Below are 18998 nucleotides of genomic sequence, written 5' to 3'. Positions count from 1 at the left end.
TCTCTTTGACCACAGACTTCTGGATTGAATGCTGTATACTGGATCTAGGGCGCCTGCTAAGTGACGGCTGTACTTATTTTATTCTGACTTGTTATTCTGCTACTTTTGGCTATTAAATCACATTGTGCGTTGGAACCACATCACTGGAAGTAGACAATCGTTATTCGATAGCAACTAGACGGTCATAACAATTCACTAGCGTGCAAAAGACTCATTATGACATTTTTTGTTTTTTGTAAGTATAGATATTTTTTTAATCAAGGTATCATTAAATTGAATTAAAATATAGTTAAGACATTAATACTGTTGCAAATGACTATTACTGCTTAAAATGACTGGTTTATAATTTATTGTTCACATATGACTGCAAAGACCCATTTGCAGCAGCCATTATTCAAGTGTCCAAATGATAGGTCCAAAAATGGGCAAAGTAAAACAGCTTTCTCAGGAAACATGTCAGTCTATTGTTGTTCTGTGAAATGAAGGCTATTCTGTGCGTCAGGAAAGAGCACACTAGGATAGGAAAAGAAGCGGCAGGCCCAGATGGACAACTGCACAAGAGGACAAGTACATCAGAGTCTGCAGTTTGAATAACAAACACCTAACAGGTCCAGAGTTGGCGGCTTCATTAAATAGTACCTGTCAAATACCAGTGTCATCTGCAACAGTAATAATATGACTCTGGGTTGCGGGACTTATAGGCGGCATTGCAAAGAAAAAGTCATACTTGAAACTGGCAAAACAGAAAAAAAAGTTTAAAATGGATAAAAGAACATAGACATTGGCCGGTGGATGACTAGAAAAAAGTATTATGGATGGTTGAGTCTAAGTTTGACGTGGTTGGCTCAAAAATAAGAACATATGTGAGATGTACAGCAAATGATGGAGGAGTGCTAGTTGCCTTCTGTCAAGCATGTATGGTATGGGGCTGTTTTTGTGCTGGTAATGTGGGAGATTTACACAGAGTACCAGGAATACTAAACCAGACAGATTATCACTCTGTTTTACAAGGTCATGCCATCCCTGTGGTCAGCGCTTAATTGGTGCAAATTTCAGAAACAGGGAGCCGCAGTACTGTCTTTGATGGAGTGGTCGGCACAATTACCAGAACTCAAACCTATTGAGCTCTTGTAGGATGAGCTTGACCGTAAGCAAAAGATGACCTATAAGTTTGTTATACATCTGGGAAGAGCTACAGAAGTCATGGGTATAAATTTCCCCTAATTATCTTCAAAAACTGGAAACTAGAATGAGAAACGTCTGCAAAGCTGTAATTTCTGTAAATGGCGAATTCTTTGATGAATGTAACATTTGATAAATATAACAGTTATATGACATAAAAATAATAAGTTATGACATTGTCAATGTATTACCTATTACAATGTAGTACCTTGATAAAAAAAAGTATCAATTCTTTCAAAAACCAAGAGATTTCTTAGTGATTCCAAACGTTTGCACACTAGTGTATGTTACAAGTGGGCTATGCTTACAGAATGTGAAAAAGTGACAAGCAGTAAGGGGGGAATGATGCCCAAAAAAATCCATGTGTTGGCCCGTTATGGTTCCCAATAACCATACCTATTCTATTATAACTACATATAATATTGCATAATAATCTGTCTAGTTATATAGTTTGTCTAGCATTGTATGCTAAAGCTGATTTTATTTTTACCTCATCTACCTGATTATAGCTCATGGATTATTACATCATTTTTAGTACACTCGGCATATTATGCAGTAATGGGAGGATTTCAAATGTAAAATGTATAAACATAATAATTATAAGATAAATATGTAATCCTGCCCTGTTCTAGAAATGACATTATATATATATATATATATATATATATATATATATATATATATAGCAAAACAGATATAGAAGGACGGCACCTACAGGTGTGTAGGCAGTATTTATACAATAATCACAGAGCAGTCCAGAGGATATATATCAGGCGGTGTTCCGCAAACAGTTCAAAAATATCGGTGTACAGGATGGATGTAGGTTATTTAAAGACAAATCAGCATATGGAAGTATCGTGCAGTGTAATATTAAGATGGCGTGCGTACTAAATATAAGAAAATAAACCGCTTATCTGTATATTGGCTCCTTGGTCACCCCGAAGTAAGGTCTTTAACCAAATCTCCTTGGCGATGGTAAAATAATTATGTTCTAATAATATCTCAACCGCACCACCAATCTCATGCGCTCATAATTAGGAGGAAATATATAAGAGAGCCATATAGTGTAGTATTTTATGTAAACAGTTTAATCAGAGAAGATATTGAAATGCAAACTCACGATATATATGAATTCTAAAAAAGCTTATCTGGAAAATATTTGTCTGTTGATTAGTCCCCTGGTAGTGATAGATGTCCACACAGAAGCTAAGTGTAGGATGATCTATAAGTATACCTCTCAGAGTATAACAGTATTCTCCAGTATTCTCCAGTGTGTGTGTGATGGAGGTCTCAACGCGTTTCGTTCAGTCAATGAACTTCATCAGGAGGATGAAGTTGAGGAAGTTTATTGACTGAACGGTAAGAGAATTACTGACCTGCTGCACTGGGGTGAAAGAGAGTATGGAAATCATATTTAGTAACGCACACCAGTTATTTCATGTATATTATTCAGCTTAGAAATGCACAGCCTTTCATGTATAATAATGTCAAATAGGAATGTTACTTTGTCTTTAAGTTCGGAGTGTCTTTAACATTAACATTGCATTAAACACTGAACATTTATTATTATTTATTATTATTTATTATTATTATTATTACTCAAAACAGATATTATCTGTTATTTTTTTTACATAGCAAAAATACATGTTTGAATTCAATGTGGAAAGAATTGTCATTAAAGTCGATATTTTTAAATTGTCTTTCTCTATAGTGCAATATTCTGCAGTATCGAGAAAGACAAATAATAATAATAATATGCCGTGTTGAATTGTTAAGTGAAGTAGATAGAATTGATAGACACCGGCTATAGTCACAATGTATTTGTAGCTATTTACTAAGCTGTAGTTACATAGCAAACCCCTGTGACATAGGTTATCATTTTACAATATTAATTTCGGTTGTCAGACATATACATCAAGGGCAGCAATTATACGTAATGTATAGAAATGTTTTATTTTTTGATAGCTTTATAATCCTTTTATACCTTCATATGAACACACTTTGAAATTGATATTTCTTGCAAATAATTCACAAGAAACAGGGATAACAGTTTGATCAGTCTTCACATTTTAACGAAGTAAAAGCAATAATAACAAGTGATTAATATGAATTTGTGAATGTAATTTAACCTTTAGCTATGGTGCATGTTCACTGTACTAAACTCTGCTGCTGAGAGCCTGATATTAGTGCACGGGGTGTACAGTGGAGCAGATGCTAAATGCAAAGGATGTAGATATAAATCCGGATGTGCCAAGGTCCAGCTCACAAGACATGAATAATAATAATAATAATAATAATAATAATAATAATAATAGCATAAACAGCATATACTTATTATACTTTTCTTTAAAAATGGTAAAATAGAGTACAAATATTTTTTCTGTATTACACACCCCACTAGCTCTTGTTATTTACACTGATTTGCCTAGTTTATTATTTTTTTTTTATTAAATAATAAATACATCTTGTTTTTTCATCCACTTTTAAAGAAATTTCCCAAATTTATTTGAGAGCATAGCAAACCATATGAATCCAGATGTGGTTTATATGCTGTCTGAGGACAACTTATTTTAGTTGACCATGCATAAATTACTTAAATACTAGTGAGCTTGTTTACCTCCAGATCAGTTTTGTACAGCTTGTTCATTTATCGCATTTTATGTTTATTTATACTTTAATATATATTGTATCATTTAATAATGATACTATATATATATATATATATATATATATATATATATATATATATATATATTATAATATATAATAATGCATTCTCTCTTTTTTCTTATTTGCTGTGCTCTGATTGGCTGAGTGACCTCACACAGTCACCCAGCCAATCAGATCAGAGAGGGTGTGTGCCCTACCTACCTTGCCAAGAAAGTATGAAAGGGAGTTTGAGTTACTATGGATGAAAAATGTGAAAGTGTGAGTAAGATGTATTGATTATGTAACATTAATAAATATATATTGTATGTGAGCAGTTGCCCTATGTTTCTGGTCTTTACCCTCTCTAGGGGTTTTGTTACATATATGTATACTTGTAGGTCATATATATATATATATATATATATATATATATATATTGTTGAAGTCAGCAAATTGGATAAAGTCATTTCAATTAAAGTCGAGCAAACTTGGTTGTCTTTGTCTGAAAAGATGCGTACGGTACGCTACGGCGTACAAGGGCACGCTACGGAGTGAAAGGGCGTACGCATCCACTACACGTGGCAGCAACAGTATTTGGTCTTTTACCATACATTCGCACAAACACGCATACTTATAAAATAGTACACATTTATGGTAGTTGCAACACATAGTCAGATATGTCGAAATATAGTAGTATTTATGTGTTATGATATGATTCCTTCAACCTGTTCCGTATATTTCACTAATATGCATGTAACTTTAATATGAGTGGTATCATAATAAACCTCTTTACATTTCCTACTGTTTGGTTTACTCTGCGAACGAATCGCAGAGTGCATACACAAGTTATGAATGATAGGGAATTATGAACTACTTAAGACTAAGGAATCTTGGCGGGAAGAGCCGAACATACCCCCTGGAGAGGTGACCCCCTCCTTTGGATTCCTTAGGATGAACTAGCCAATGATTGACAACCCCTTGAACCTTCCTGAGACCTGGACCAATAGATGCAAGATATACCATCTTCATTGTATTACTGTATTTCTGTGTGTATATAAGCAGCAGCTTCTCATCTAGTGTTCAGACATCTTGTCCCCAGACTTCAGGATTGAATGACTGCACACTGGATCCAGAGCGCCTGCGATAAGTAACGGCTGTATTTATTATCACTTCGCTTGAACATATTATTCTACTATTTGCGAATAAATCTTTGTGCGTTCGAAACACAAATCGAGGTTCGACAATCGTTATTGGTTAGCGACAATACGCACTTAACAATATATATATATATATATATATATATATATATATATATATATATAGTGGTATCATACCACCACTTCCTCTAGTGCCTTCATATAATACTATCAAATTCCATTCACCTATTGCCTTTTTCATACCGCCACTTCTAAATTTCCACTTCAACTAACCAGTGAAGCAAAGTGAAGTTTTAGCTGCACTCCAAACTTTGTTTGCCCAGGGCCCCACAACTTTTAATCCGACTCAGGCTGCATTGAACATCTGCTGTTCAGTTCAATCATGCTCAATAGATTTGTACAAACAAGTCAATTTCTAAGACAACCATTCCATTCCTGAGTAGACAGCATACAGGCAACAATAGAGGTGACCAGACTAAGGCCCATGAGACCAAGTCACCTGTTACATGCCTACTAACCTATCCACTCCATACAGTTAGATACAAGCTGATCATGTCGGAGGAAGTTGAAAATTATTATTCCCAGCACTGGAAATGAAATGTTTTAGCCTCATAAATGGTACCATGCTTGGGGCCCTACACAATCTAGATCTGATTCTGATAAATAGTTGTGCAGCTAACAGAAAGGAGCATCACAGTGTGTTAAATACACTGAGATTTGAAGTAAATTGTCATCTAGTAGCATAGTTTATTATTATAATGAAAAGCAGCACTTTTTTTCAGTAATCTCAGCACAAGTGAAAAGATATTTATCTAACTCTGCAGTATTAGCGGATCATTTATCAAGAGCAACCCTGTCAATCATGTTTTCTTTACTTCCCCACAAATGCTATCATACATCTCAATTTCCCATAAAATCCAGATGTCTTCATGGTGACTGGTAACGAGATATGCTCTTGTTAGAACTTGTGTGAGAGGAAAAGTGCATGCATAATTTAATACAGACTCCTGAAATTCACTCAGCTGCTGAAGGAAGCTTGCTCTGTTCCTCAAAGCACTTAATGGGAGTTGAAGTACAAAAGGACTTGTTGTAGATTGAATTCATTTTTTGTTAACATATAGAGGGAAATATATATTTTAATGTTTATTTTTTATTCTTTAAAAAATGAAATTGTTATATTTTTTTATAAAGGTAGCACAAATAATGATACAGTTTTTACTTTAACAAGGGTGAAATAAAACAAAAAAATATATATATATATATATATATATATATATATATATATATATATATAAACCATTTCTGGCAATAAACTGCAGTGGTGTACAAGTGGGAGAAGTTCAGTTACTGTTAAATTGTGATTTCACATGATCTAGCAATAATACAGTAATAAGTGTATCACAAGAGTTCATAATTGTGAAAATATAAATGGAATATTATCAGAGGCGGCTATACTGTTTGTTTTGCTGAATTATAATGTTTACTTTATACTTCAATGGAACATTAATCCCAAGTGCTCCAATTATGATGAAAAATGTTAGAAAGTTTGTTTGGATTTATCCGGCAAAACATATTGAGCAAAAGATTTGACATATGAGTTCATTCTTTGAAAATATAAAATTTCATGAACTTATTTTCTCTGATGCCATTTTGCACCTGTATTTCAATACTTGCAAAGTCAGCAACATGATGGTAGTAGACAGGACACCTTTGCTCCATGATGGCTAACCTATGACATGCGTGTCACTCGTGACACGCCAAGGCAGTTTGACTGACACGCCAGGCGAGTCAGTCAAACTGCTTGTTTTAAACATACCAAATATTTTTTCTATACAGCACCGCCGCGGACGCTTCTTTAACAGCGCCGCGGCAGCTGTACAACTCCTCATCGGCGAAATGGAGGTGCTGCGCATGCGCGGTCGCTGCAGCTCTGCCCTTGCATATCTCCCGGCATCACTGGCTGGCTTCCCTGGGGCACGGTAGGGCTTGCACTTAATATATCAATTAATAAATTGTAAAATAGTTTCAGATCCTGCCACAATCAATCTTATGTAGTGTTTTTATTAATCGACAAAATACTCCATTTCTGCTGAGCCTGCAGGGTATGCAGAGCTGTGTGATTATATATAAATATTGTATTACAGGATTAAAAAAGTAGAGGAATCCTCATTTTCTTTCTGTGGGTATTTTTGAAATACCATAAAGTTTATTGTACTTTTCACTAGTTTTTGCTCCTCAATGGTGGTATTTTTAGTTTAATAGCTGCCATTCAGCCATAACATTGTTCCTATGACAATTGTGTGCTAATAGCTGGCTTTCCTGTACTGCTTGGCTATCCTCTTGCGAGCAGTTTGAATAGCCTTCATGATGGCTTGAATTTCTATTCTCCCTCATCAAAACATCTACATCTTCCTTCCTGGCTATGAAGGAGTCTATAAGGTATTTCAAGACTCCTAGACAAACTGTCTGCTGATACTGCAACTATGGTCAGTAGGTGCAACTCAAAACCTCTGCAGGTATCCTCCTGTTGTTCTATGGACTCTCTCTGAATGAAGTGGAAGGTCACAGAATCCTGGACCCTTACATGTTCTTTTAAGGTGTACCTCAATGGAGCAGTTCTCGGAGCTGAAACAAATTCATCCTGCAGCAATTCATAGTCTTTCCAAACTAGCTTTGTCATTAACTTTTGCAGCACCACTGCAAACTGTTAAAGGGTTTCTCCCTACCAGTATCCTCTAGTATCTTGTGCACAGCTACAACAAAAGTAGTTTACCCATACAACTCCTCTAACTTGATGGCCAAATGTATAACAGCTTTCCTGGTATCCCCCTCCAATGTACTTATTGCTAGGTTGCTATACAGCTCTCTCTCTCTCTCTCTCTCACTTCATAGACAACTGTTTAAAATTTCTGAACATTTATTTTATTACTGTTAATGTTTATGTCTTCCTGTCTACTTTCCTTATTTTTTAAACCCTGTTTTGTGCTGAAGCTTTCCTGGTTATATCTGAGACTCTAAAGAGGAGTTGTTTAGGCAGAATGCACTAGCGTGGATTACCATTTCTCTGTGCAGTAATGATTGATGTTGCCATAGAATCCTGCCGAGACAACTCTTGGAAACACTATATTTCCCACCATGCAGTTCGTACTACTTCTGCCATACAATGCTCTCTACCCCACCTACAAAATAATACATGCAGAAGACAATAGAAAAAACACACAAACACCAAACACCAAACACACAAACTTCCATAAGACAAGGGGAGGCAAATGACATACATGCATGTATGTATGTATGTCCCATAGCAGGCTTGTTTTAGCTTCATAAATGATACCTTGCTTGATTTGGCTGTGATAAATTATTGGCTAGCTAGCATAAAGGACCAGAAATATGTAAATATGGCTGCATGACAGATGGTGTTCAAAAGCATTTTGCAAGTAACAATAATCACCGGTCATCATCTTGAAAGCTTTGCAAATAATCAAAAACCTTTAACCTTGCAGATAAAAATTATGGTATCAGGAAAAATAAATGCATTCAATGAAGCTCATTTTAAAATAAATTTCCTGCTGTGTCAAATCTTAATAGTCCTTCATAGTCCTTCCACTGTTTACTCTCAGTCTATGGCTTCATGTTTGTCTCCTTCCTCCCATCATAATACTACACCTTTCTTAATATAACTTAGCCCTATATACAGGGGCTGGCAGGGCTGGGGGCAGGAGAACATGTGCCCCCCCCCCCGCCAGGTCGGTCCTGTAGTGGGCTACCTTGGGCTGGGTCACCACCTGCATTTTTTTGCCTTTAAAATGTTCCTAATAGGCTGCTTAGTAGTGTCTTGCCCCCCCCCCCCCCCCAGCCAAAAATTTGCCAACCCTGCCCTGCCAATATACATGTTGTATATACTCAAACTTTTCAGACAACACAAGCACTGATTTCCTGGCACATCAATCTTACCTCCCAAATTTATTCACGCAAAATTGGGATACAATACGTCCAACCCATAATCTGTTTAACAATGCCCTCAAATCACTAACAATGTCCAATTTTTATGCCCTGTTGTAAACCCCACTGCTTTCAGGATCTGCTAAAGGGGACTACTGTTGTAGTTGTGCGTTAGCATAAATATGCCTATAAACACTACTAGATTGGGTTTAGTATATCATATTTCTTTGTACATCTCTTTATATTGATAAAAAAAAATGTAAATAAAGGTAAGAAGTAAAAGTGGAAAGTGAAGGCCTTGTGATGGAGAGGAATCACTGGATAGTAGTGCAGGTGGCCAGTATGACTCACCTCGTGGCAGCAGAGAGACCTCTATGGTGTTCTCAGAGCAGCATGACATTTTACAGTGACAAGTTCCAAACAAATTGATGAGGGAATTTACAGCATTAGATAATTTGACAAAGCTGTCTGAGATCATGTATAATAAACAGCATCTATGTGAACAATATTATAATTTGGCTTTACATTGCCTTTGCAGTAAATAAAAAGATTAAAATGATTTAAAGGCTAGGCTAAAGAGATTCGAATTTTTGTAAAAATATATTTTTAGTAATAACAGGAAAAAACGAAGAAGAGTTCAAAAAGAGGGGACTCAAAGCACTCTGGTCCTTCCAAATGATTATTAAAACTTAACTTTTTATTGATCTAATAAGTAAAATATTTCATTTCTACCAGGATATTTAAATGGTGAAATATTAAAAACATAGATACAACATATAGGGGGGTATTCAATTGTTTCTTTTAACGCGCTAAAACCAAAAAAAACGAGCGTCAATACGGTAATATGCACGTAAATACCGTTAATACGGTAGTTTACTCGCTGAATTTCATCTCGCAATGAAATTTAGCGAGTAATTACCGTATTAACGGTAAAGTGAAAAATCACATTTGCACAAAAACATGTTTGAATTTAAAAAAATGTACACTTCCGTGGGAGCTGATAATTAATAAGGATGAGCACCCACAGATAGTGCACCTCATTTATATAATTATTCCTATATCAAGGATCAAACATTGAGGTATCTGCAGGGGGTAAATGTATGAACATGCGGGTTCTTCAACACCCGCGTGTTCGGCGATGAAATTTCAAGCGGCGCTGCATTGTAAAGGGAAGTTTCCCTTTACAATGCAGCGCCGCTTGAAATTTCCTCGCCGAACACGCTGAACACGCGGGTGTTGAAGAACCCGCATGTTCATACATTTACCCCCAGGTCTCCGTTGTAGTGTATTTGGTATATTCGCGCAACTGATATTGTTCTCAGAAGGCAAAGGTGGAGAAATTACACATGGGGCTTATGGGACATGTATAAATGGTGTTATATATATATATATATTGTGTATACATGCAGGGCTGCCAAGAAGAATTCAGGGCCCGGGTACAACAAATTCATGGGGCCCCCCTCATAGTGAAGTAAGCCCCAAAAAATTTTTGCGCCGCCTCACGGCGGCGCAAAATAAAATTAGGTGTATGGTCATATATTCAGGGGCGTGGCTAGCCAAACGGCGGTGCAAAAATTTTGGGAGGTGTGGTCATGCATTTGGGGGCGTGGCAAACGTGCCATTGGGGCGTGGCTAACATAAAAACCACTAGGCTCTCAATTCGCCGGAGCGTCACATATGTTCAAGCACTCCTGACTTTCAGGACATCTACCACCACAGGGTAGTATACAAACAATGCAGTGTGTACACAAACAGTTCAGTCTTGGCCTACACCTTACATTGGACACAACATTCACCAAAAATTGGTATTGTCCCTACTAGAATCACAACATTTCACACACTGTGCTGCTCTCTCCTACCTGTTCTTCTCACTTTCTCCACCTGTGGCTGCTGCTTTCTTTAGTTGTGGCTTGTCCGGATCCAGAAATGTTGTAGGACCTATTTTGAAAAAAAAATGGCTACATTTAGAAAATTACAGCCAGCCCCAGCGTTAAATCAATAGCACCCACGATTAATAATTAGGCCTTCCTCCAGCCCCAACATTAAAATAATACTATTCACATTTAATAAATAAACCTATTTCCCTTCCTGCAAACAGCCCCAGCAATACCCATTTCCCGCAACCATCACTGCCATTAAATAATTCAGAGTCACATTTAATAAATAGACCTCATTCTCCCTAAACTCACCCCAAGATTCAATAGCCCCCAAACCACCCCATCTTAAATTAATAGTCCCTACTATTAAATTGCCTCACCATCACCCTACAAACAAAATAGCGCCCATTAATTAGCTGCCACCTACCTCACACACACTACATTGCAACAAGCCCCCTGTGCCATTACACACACAATACTGTGCCCCTTCATCACAACTACACTGTACCCCCTTATGCTCACACTGCGACCTCCATGCTGCTTTTCCCTTCTTTTTTACTTTGTGCCTCTCTCCCACTTTTTTTCCTCCTCTGTTCCTCTCTCCCACTTTTTTTTATTCCTCTGTGGCTCTCTTCTTTTTTTCCTCCTCTGTTCCTCTCTCCCACTTTTTTTTTTATTCCCCTGTGGCTCTCTCCTTTTTTTCCTCCTCTGTTTCTCTCTCCCCAATTTTTTTTTATTCCTCTGTGGCTCTCTCCTTTTTTTCCTCCTCTGTTCCTCTCTCCCACTTTTTTTTTTATTCCCCTGTGGCTCTCTCCTTTTTTTCCTCCTCTGTTCCTCTCTCCCACTTTTTTTTTTATTCCCCTGTGGCTCTCTCTTTTTTTTCCTCCTCTGTTCCTCTCTCCCACTTTTTTTCCCCTCCTCTGTTCCTCTCTCCCCAATTTTTTTTTATTCCTCTGTGGCTCTCTCCTTTTTTTCCTCCTCTGTTTCTCTGTCCCCTTTCTTTATAGTACTGTCCCTCTCTGTTTTCCTCCCCTTGCCTCTCCGTTTCTTTACTTACCTTTTGTCAACTTCTTTCTTTTCTTTTCTGCTCTTCTGTCTCCTCTTCTGTCTTCTTTCTTCCTGCTGGCTGCGGCGCTCCTCACTGACTGACAGGCGTGACTTGATGATGTCATGCCCGGCAGTCAGTGTGAATGGAGGAGAGGAGGGACACGGCGCCGCGCGATCACGTGAGTATTTATTTATTTTTTTTACATTTATTCTTCCTCCCAGCTCCCAAGAAACCCAAGACCCCCCCCCCCCCCCGCCCCCCCGCGGGAAAAAAAATTATTAAAAGTTAAAAAAAAAAGCGCAAGACAGGAAAAAAAAAAAAAAAAAATTAATTAGCAGCGAGGGCCCGGCCCGGGCCCCCTGGCATGGCCGGGCCCGGGTAAACTGTACCCGCTCCCCCCCCCTCTCGGCGGCACTGTATACATGTTATGTGTTCTCTATTACATTGTCACATTGGTAGGAGAGTTCCTACTGTGATTAGATGTGTTTGAGATACACACTCTGTGATCTGTTTCACTTGCAATATGCTCATTTATTCCTTAATGTATCTGTCCCATTGCCCTGTAATTATATGTGCTCGGCTTGATGTTTTGGCCAGTGTTGAAACAGTAAACATACCTCTCATTGTTTTTCTTTATTTCTCTCTGTGCCCTTTATGTTGCCTCTTGAGCCTCCTTTCCTGCTCCAAAAACAACTCCTCAAAATATGCCACTACCTCTCCCTCAGTATCTTTCTCACACAGAGTCAAACCTTCTAGTATCAAATTCTTTGCTGTATGAATAGTTTTATTTTACTTTAATATACAGTCTTTACTCTATAATCAAATGTTTTTTATACAAACTTGTATATATATATATATATATATATATATATATATATATATATATATATATATATATATATATATATAGTAACATAGTAACATAGTTGATGAGGTTGAAAAAAGACACCAGTCCATCAAGTTCAACCTATTTTGGATCTCCTGCGATCCTGCACTTATATTTGAATATATCTAAATATATTTATATTTTTAAATAGTTATATACAGGTTAAAATCTGTTACATAGAATATTATTAAGGGTTTTGAATAGTGATACTTACTAGGGATCAACAACCTTGACCATTGCTGTCAATGACACAAGACAACTGAATGAATAAAGAAAACAGGCAGTACTCCTTAAAGTGTGAAAGCAACTTCATCAAGTTATTCAGTCTTTCTTAGATTGATCCAGATTGTTGATTACTACATGTTTTTCCCAGTAACCAGCAGTACTTGCACACAGACTAGATAACTCGATAATTTAAAATAGAGAAGCAGATGTGGCTTACATAGCTTTCAATTAACCCTTTGACACTGTATCTACTGGAATACTGATAAACAAGTTGAAATGCACTTGGATTCTATTGTAAATTGACACTCTGCAAGACATTGGTTTTTAGAGAGAAAGCAAACAGTTGTTGTGGTAAACAGAATTTAGCAAAGTACCTGTGGGATCCATACTGACACTATTACGCTTAAATGTCCTTAGTAGTGACATTGAAGATGAACTGGTGCAAAAACTATTCATTTTAGCTGATAGCTGAACATTGTACAATATGAATAGAATAAGGAAAATTATTAAATATTTATTTTGTCTGCATTTGCAATAGATTCATTACTTCATCAAATTCAGTTCATCGGATGTTCAACACAGGCCTCTATGTGCCCAACTCCCACCATATTCTATCTGGGAAAAGTTGTTGGATAAAATATAGTTGAAAATAGTCGGAGAATCTAAGTGTGCAGTTATGGATTTAAATATCCCCAAAGACAATAAGATAAAATAAAATTAACCAAAAACATGAAGCAGCAGCAAAACCTAATTTGGCACTAGAAATTACTGCCATCACCATACTCACTAATTCATAGAAACAAGCAAACTTTAGGAAGACTACAAATGAAGTTCATTACAGTCATCATTTTTTAACATTATGTATGTGTGAACAAAGTTGATTTAGAGAAAGGCAGCACAAAGCCAGTGGACATATGCAGATTTAAGCTAATAGGGAAAATTCATTTTAACCCTGTTAATTCCCTGAAACAATCACTCCTATTATCACACAAATGCTATTAATAAATGTGGCATACAGATCTGTACCATCATAAAAAAGGATGTGTGTATATATATATATATATATATATATATATATATATATATATATATATATATATATATTGTTAGATTTTTGCTGCCTATGCAATGGTATATCTTTCATAAACTTGGAAAAGGGAGAGTTTCAAGGATTGTGCTGGGATGAATTATTTCTATGAAATAAACCAGTGCACAGTTAAATCTCTAAGTTTCTAGCTACCTGCTGCATGGTAATATATATGTGCTATATAAATACAAAATACAAAAAATAAAATCACAGTTGTTGCCAGCACCTATTCTTACCACTGTGAATCTAGCACAATGAAAACATGAGGTATTAGTTCATATTTTTATCAAAACATTTAAGCCTGCATCCCAGATCCTTATTTCTTGCCTCTTCTCTCAACTAAGAAGGCTGAAATGTGACTAAAATGTTATGGGGGATATTCACTTAGCCACAAAGGCACTCTGCGGTGATGTAACATCATGGATTTCTCTAGCATGAACAACCGTGACTCGATGCAGTGACAACCAAGGTGACTGCAAGTGCAGTGATTACCTCCGCTGTTGACAGACAGTGTGTGGATCCTTTGGGTCTTTGTGCAAGTGGCCATAAAATAGTATACAGCTATAAGGAAAGTTGTTGAATTAGGTTTGGTGTTGGAAATTGTCCAAACATGCATAATGAATTTAAATATTTGTAATCTATTTTCATCCACAACCAGTCTTGTTCTTCCCATTTGTTAATCATACATTATACATTTTATACACTACCCTTGTTGTCACCTGCATTACTGTCATATTTTTTCAGTGAACCGAAAACTGTATTTATTGTTTATTGTTGATGCCTTGGATTTGGTTAAAATGACATAAAACAGCTTTAATTAAATAAGGCATGCATAGAAACTATTAACACATTGAAACCAGCAAAATGATTAGGTGGTACTATCGTACATACATTATGTCATTTTCAATTTGACTTACGGTTGACAAAGTTTAATGAGATCTTGGTCTGTCGTGCCAGGTGGAAGTCCTCTTATATAAAGGTTTGTTTTACTCAGCTGCTCCCCACTGCTGTTGCTGCTGTTGTTACTACTGTTTGTGCTGGGGCTGGGGGGAGCCATGGGGTGGGGAGCTGGTGCATAAGACTGCTGAAATATAGAAAAAAAAAGAATGTAACATTAAAATCATAAATAATCAAATTTATATCTATTGATATTTTATATATACAAATAACATCTGCACAAATATTCATTTATTACAACATTTGTGCTATTAGAAAACATACATATTTAAATATAGAACTGACTAGGTTGTATAGGAGTTTATTGCAGTGAACATTATGCAATGGTATAGAATGGTCATTCTTTGAAAGCATGTAATATCCTGAGCTAGTCACATCCAAACTAATCAGAGGTCCTTACTGCACCACCCTCTGCTCCATCTGTAGGTACTAAATATTTTTTTTATTTATCACAGCATGGGTTTCTAAAAGTGTTTTTTGCATTGATATATTTAGTGTAGAGGGGGGGGAGACTTAAATGGCAACAATCAAACCACAAGAAACCAAATGCTGTGTTCATTTTTTCAGATTTTTTTTTTTTACAGGTAAACAAATGGATGACACAGATATTCGCACATAGATCACAGATATCTATAGAGAGACAATGTTGTTGTGCACATGACATTTTACAAAAGAAGAAAATTGATGGCAGATGAATATGCCATGCACCACTTTTTCTTATTCCTGCCACTTTTGTATTAATTGATACTTCCTAATTAAGTGTGCTTCCCTAGGCTATTTGGACGGTATGCAAGCTAGGTAAATAGCTGTACACCTTGCCTACACATGCTGCACTGCCTACACTAATTTTATTGCCTTGACTAAGATTAGTGAGAACCTTGCACAGTTAAACAATAAAGCAAATTGCTTGCATGAGATGATCATTGTATGTAGATGTATTTTATTTATGAAACACATTTACAATAGCAGATGGGTGTCTGCTCTTTTTGCCTCTGTTTTTCGTTCAATGTCGGTCCTGATCCTGTTATCACTGTGGGAGTAGCTACCATAGGAATGGTAGGCAGCAGTGTTCAAATAGTAAATTATTGCTAGTCACTACTGCTCATAAATGGGGACAGGGTTTCCTGATTCTCCAGTGGGTGCTATTTTTTTATTAATATTATATAATTTATCTGTACCTATTTTGACTTAACTTACCAGTATTGAATCTCTGTGGTAAGAGCCACTACATTTAGGGCCCTATTTGGAATTGAGCGTAAGTAATTCTTGTATTATAAACATACATATTTCTGTACTGCTCATGCATACCAAAATCTAGATTTGAGTGTATCATAGACTTGCAACCCCTTACTTTTAGAGAGGCGGAACACAGAAAGGCAAGCTGGAGGCCTGGTGTAACTATACATGATAATGATGAACCCAGCAGCACTGATTCCTCCAGCTGATAACAATTCATTCTTTAGCAGATTTACTAGTTTAAGTTACAGCCACCTATTCAGATTTGTCATCTCCATTTCGACTACTGCAGTATAGGAGATTCCCAGTGGATTTATTTGGGGGGAATATTTTTTTACATTTAATTAGGAAAATGTGATTTTCACATTTATTAATAACACTGTCAACACAGTATTCTTTCTTGTTTAGGACACTTCATTACATTGTAATGTGTACGAATTGGGTAATGACTCAACTTACACACGTAAATACTTTTTGGGCCTGATACTGAGTTAGAAGCAAAGCAATAAACGGGAGTATATTTGCTTTTGGAAAATCAATGTTATAATGCAAGGGGTACAAATAAATACATTTTTTGAAGGCATAGAAAATACTGGCTTCTTTTTCATGCAGCATTCAAATACTTGATAGCTTTATTTTTACACTGAAATTTATATATGATCTAGGACATGTCCTATCCCAACTATAAATCTGTCTCCACATTTTAAATTTATCTCCCCCTCCAATGCAACATGGTTTTGCCAAGGTGCAAATTTGCTCCTTTGTTTTGCTTTGCTCCCAACTCAGCATCAGTCCCATCCTTTAGGGACTGGGTGTTTTTATGACCTGCAACGAATCATCATGATGTTGCATATAAAAATTATTTATAAACCTACTTAACTCGTATTGATTTCTTTTTATAGCATGTGTTGCCTAAAAATTACACGTTGAACAAGATTGTTAAAAAATTACACAGTAACAACCTTTTTTCAGCATGACCATTGTGAAGCAGTTGGCTGGCTGCAAGATTTGTAAAATCTCAAAGTTTGCCAAATCACGTCACTCATCTTGGACAGCAAAACATTCCAGTAAATACTGGCGTACGAGGTGCTTAGATCACAAGCATAAGGAAACCCAGGTCAGCTATTTCATTACTACATAGACCATTAGCATAGGGAGAGATACAGTAAGAAACACAGATCTAAATGGTACCTAGACAAGTGTCTAGGTGTGCGCAGAAGTGGAAAAATCTGAAGTGGAGCACTGTGCAAAAGTGTGAAGCTGGGTACACACTACAGAAAATTACTTGCTGAGTTTGCATTTCATAAATGCTGCCCTGTGTAATGATGCCAGGCTCCTATATATGCACCTCTATATAAAACGAAGTTCATATATTCAGCTTGTGCTTCTTTGCCAGTGTGTGAAATATCTAAATGGCAGTTCTGTCATTGCTGATTATCTTCCCGCAGTGTTACCCCAACTATCCCATTTCAACAATGATTGCACTATTTAAACTCAGCATTAGTCTGCCTATAAATAGCACTTAGTAAAAACCTCTTCCAATGTTTCTTGCTTTCAAGCTTATAGACAATGGAATAGAATGTTGCTTGTTAATTGGAACAAGAGAACACATGGTAGATTAAATTACAAAGAGAGTGTGATGGTGCAGTCACTCTCTTTTATTAACAAAGTACAATCACTAACACAGTGCTAACTGATCCTACAATCAGTGGTCATGCATGTGATTGTCAGTGCACATTTTCTGGGTGAATGGTTTCTACTATTTAAAATAATTTATCCATACAACGCTACCAGAACTGTGGCCACTGAAATGAAAACTGAAGAAAACTAAAAAAAATAACATTAACAAGTTTGATGAATACAGCACTGGGAAATAAATGTTTTGGCCTCAGAAATAGTGCCATGATCAAGCTCTTTACAGTCTTTATAAAGCTCTGAAAAATTCTTGTCCAGCCATCATAAGGGTGCAGGATAGTGCATCCCAGTGTGGAAATATGTAGCAAAGACCCAACTGTATACAGAATGTTGATGTGGTACTTTACAAAGTGCACTTATCGTTGACAACAAAATTTTAACATAAAAATAAGCTATTTTCTTCATCACGCAACTCACAGTCTTTGAGATACTCCTGGGTGGCCAGGTACTTTGCCCTGGGCCAATTTCTCTGTGTTGCGTCTCTTACTAGTTTTATGGCTTGTTTAGATTTTTTTTTACTTTTCCTCCTTTCCTGTTCCCTTTCCAACTGTAAGCACTCATCGCTCTGCAGCTTATCTATTGCCTCTCTGTTCCTACTATCTATTCCTATACTATTACTAGCTATTCTTCCTTGCTGCCTCTACAACTGTGTCACTTCCTCCAGACACTTTGACTTTCGGGGCGACTCATGACCACGGAAATGATACCAATGGACAAACCCATCCTGCTTGGTATCTGTCCAGTGGTATCATTCTATTGAGGTTGAAACATTTTCTGATTCTGATAATTTAATGACTAGCACGTTTTCTTTTGTCTGTTTTTGTTTCTTAGTCACTACAGCAGTTTGAGCCTCAAAAGTTGGGTTCTTAGTTTCAGTGCTGGGACAAATGCATACTAAGGCGGTCATGAGTCTGACTTTTAAGTGCTAAAAGTACTTTTTACAACTGTGCATGTGCGGTAGAAAAATGTACGTCTTAGTATGCTCTTCAACTGAGACATCTCCCTTTGCACATCTCTGCGCTTATGAATGTGGAATGGGGTAGGACGTTGGTGGGCG

At 36.7% G+C, this 18998-nt stretch overlaps 1 protein-coding gene across 4 annotated transcripts in view; it reads right to left on the bottom strand.

The window, feature by feature from the left end:
• Positions 1–18998, bottom strand: part of RBMS3 (RNA binding motif single stranded interacting protein 3) — a 466009-nt gene that overhangs the window by 337922 nt on the left and 109089 nt on the right. For all 4 annotated transcript variants that reach the window (XM_075212374.1, XM_075212376.1, XM_075212375.1 and 1 more), the window contains exon 2: positions 14971–15137. In XM_075212374.1, coding sequence (XP_075068475.1) covers positions 14971–15137 — 167 coding nt within the window. The remainder of the gene's footprint in view (positions 1–14970; positions 15138–18998) is intronic.

The sequence above is a fragment of the Mixophyes fleayi genome, chromosome 5 (assembly GCF_038048845.1).
Source record: "Mixophyes fleayi isolate aMixFle1 chromosome 5, aMixFle1.hap1, whole genome shotgun sequence".
In the NCBI taxonomy this organism is placed as follows: domain Eukaryota; kingdom Metazoa; phylum Chordata; class Amphibia; order Anura; family Limnodynastidae; genus Mixophyes; species Mixophyes fleayi.
Note: the sequence above shows the minus strand (reverse complement) of the source record. Positions and strands in the feature narration are given on the sequence as shown.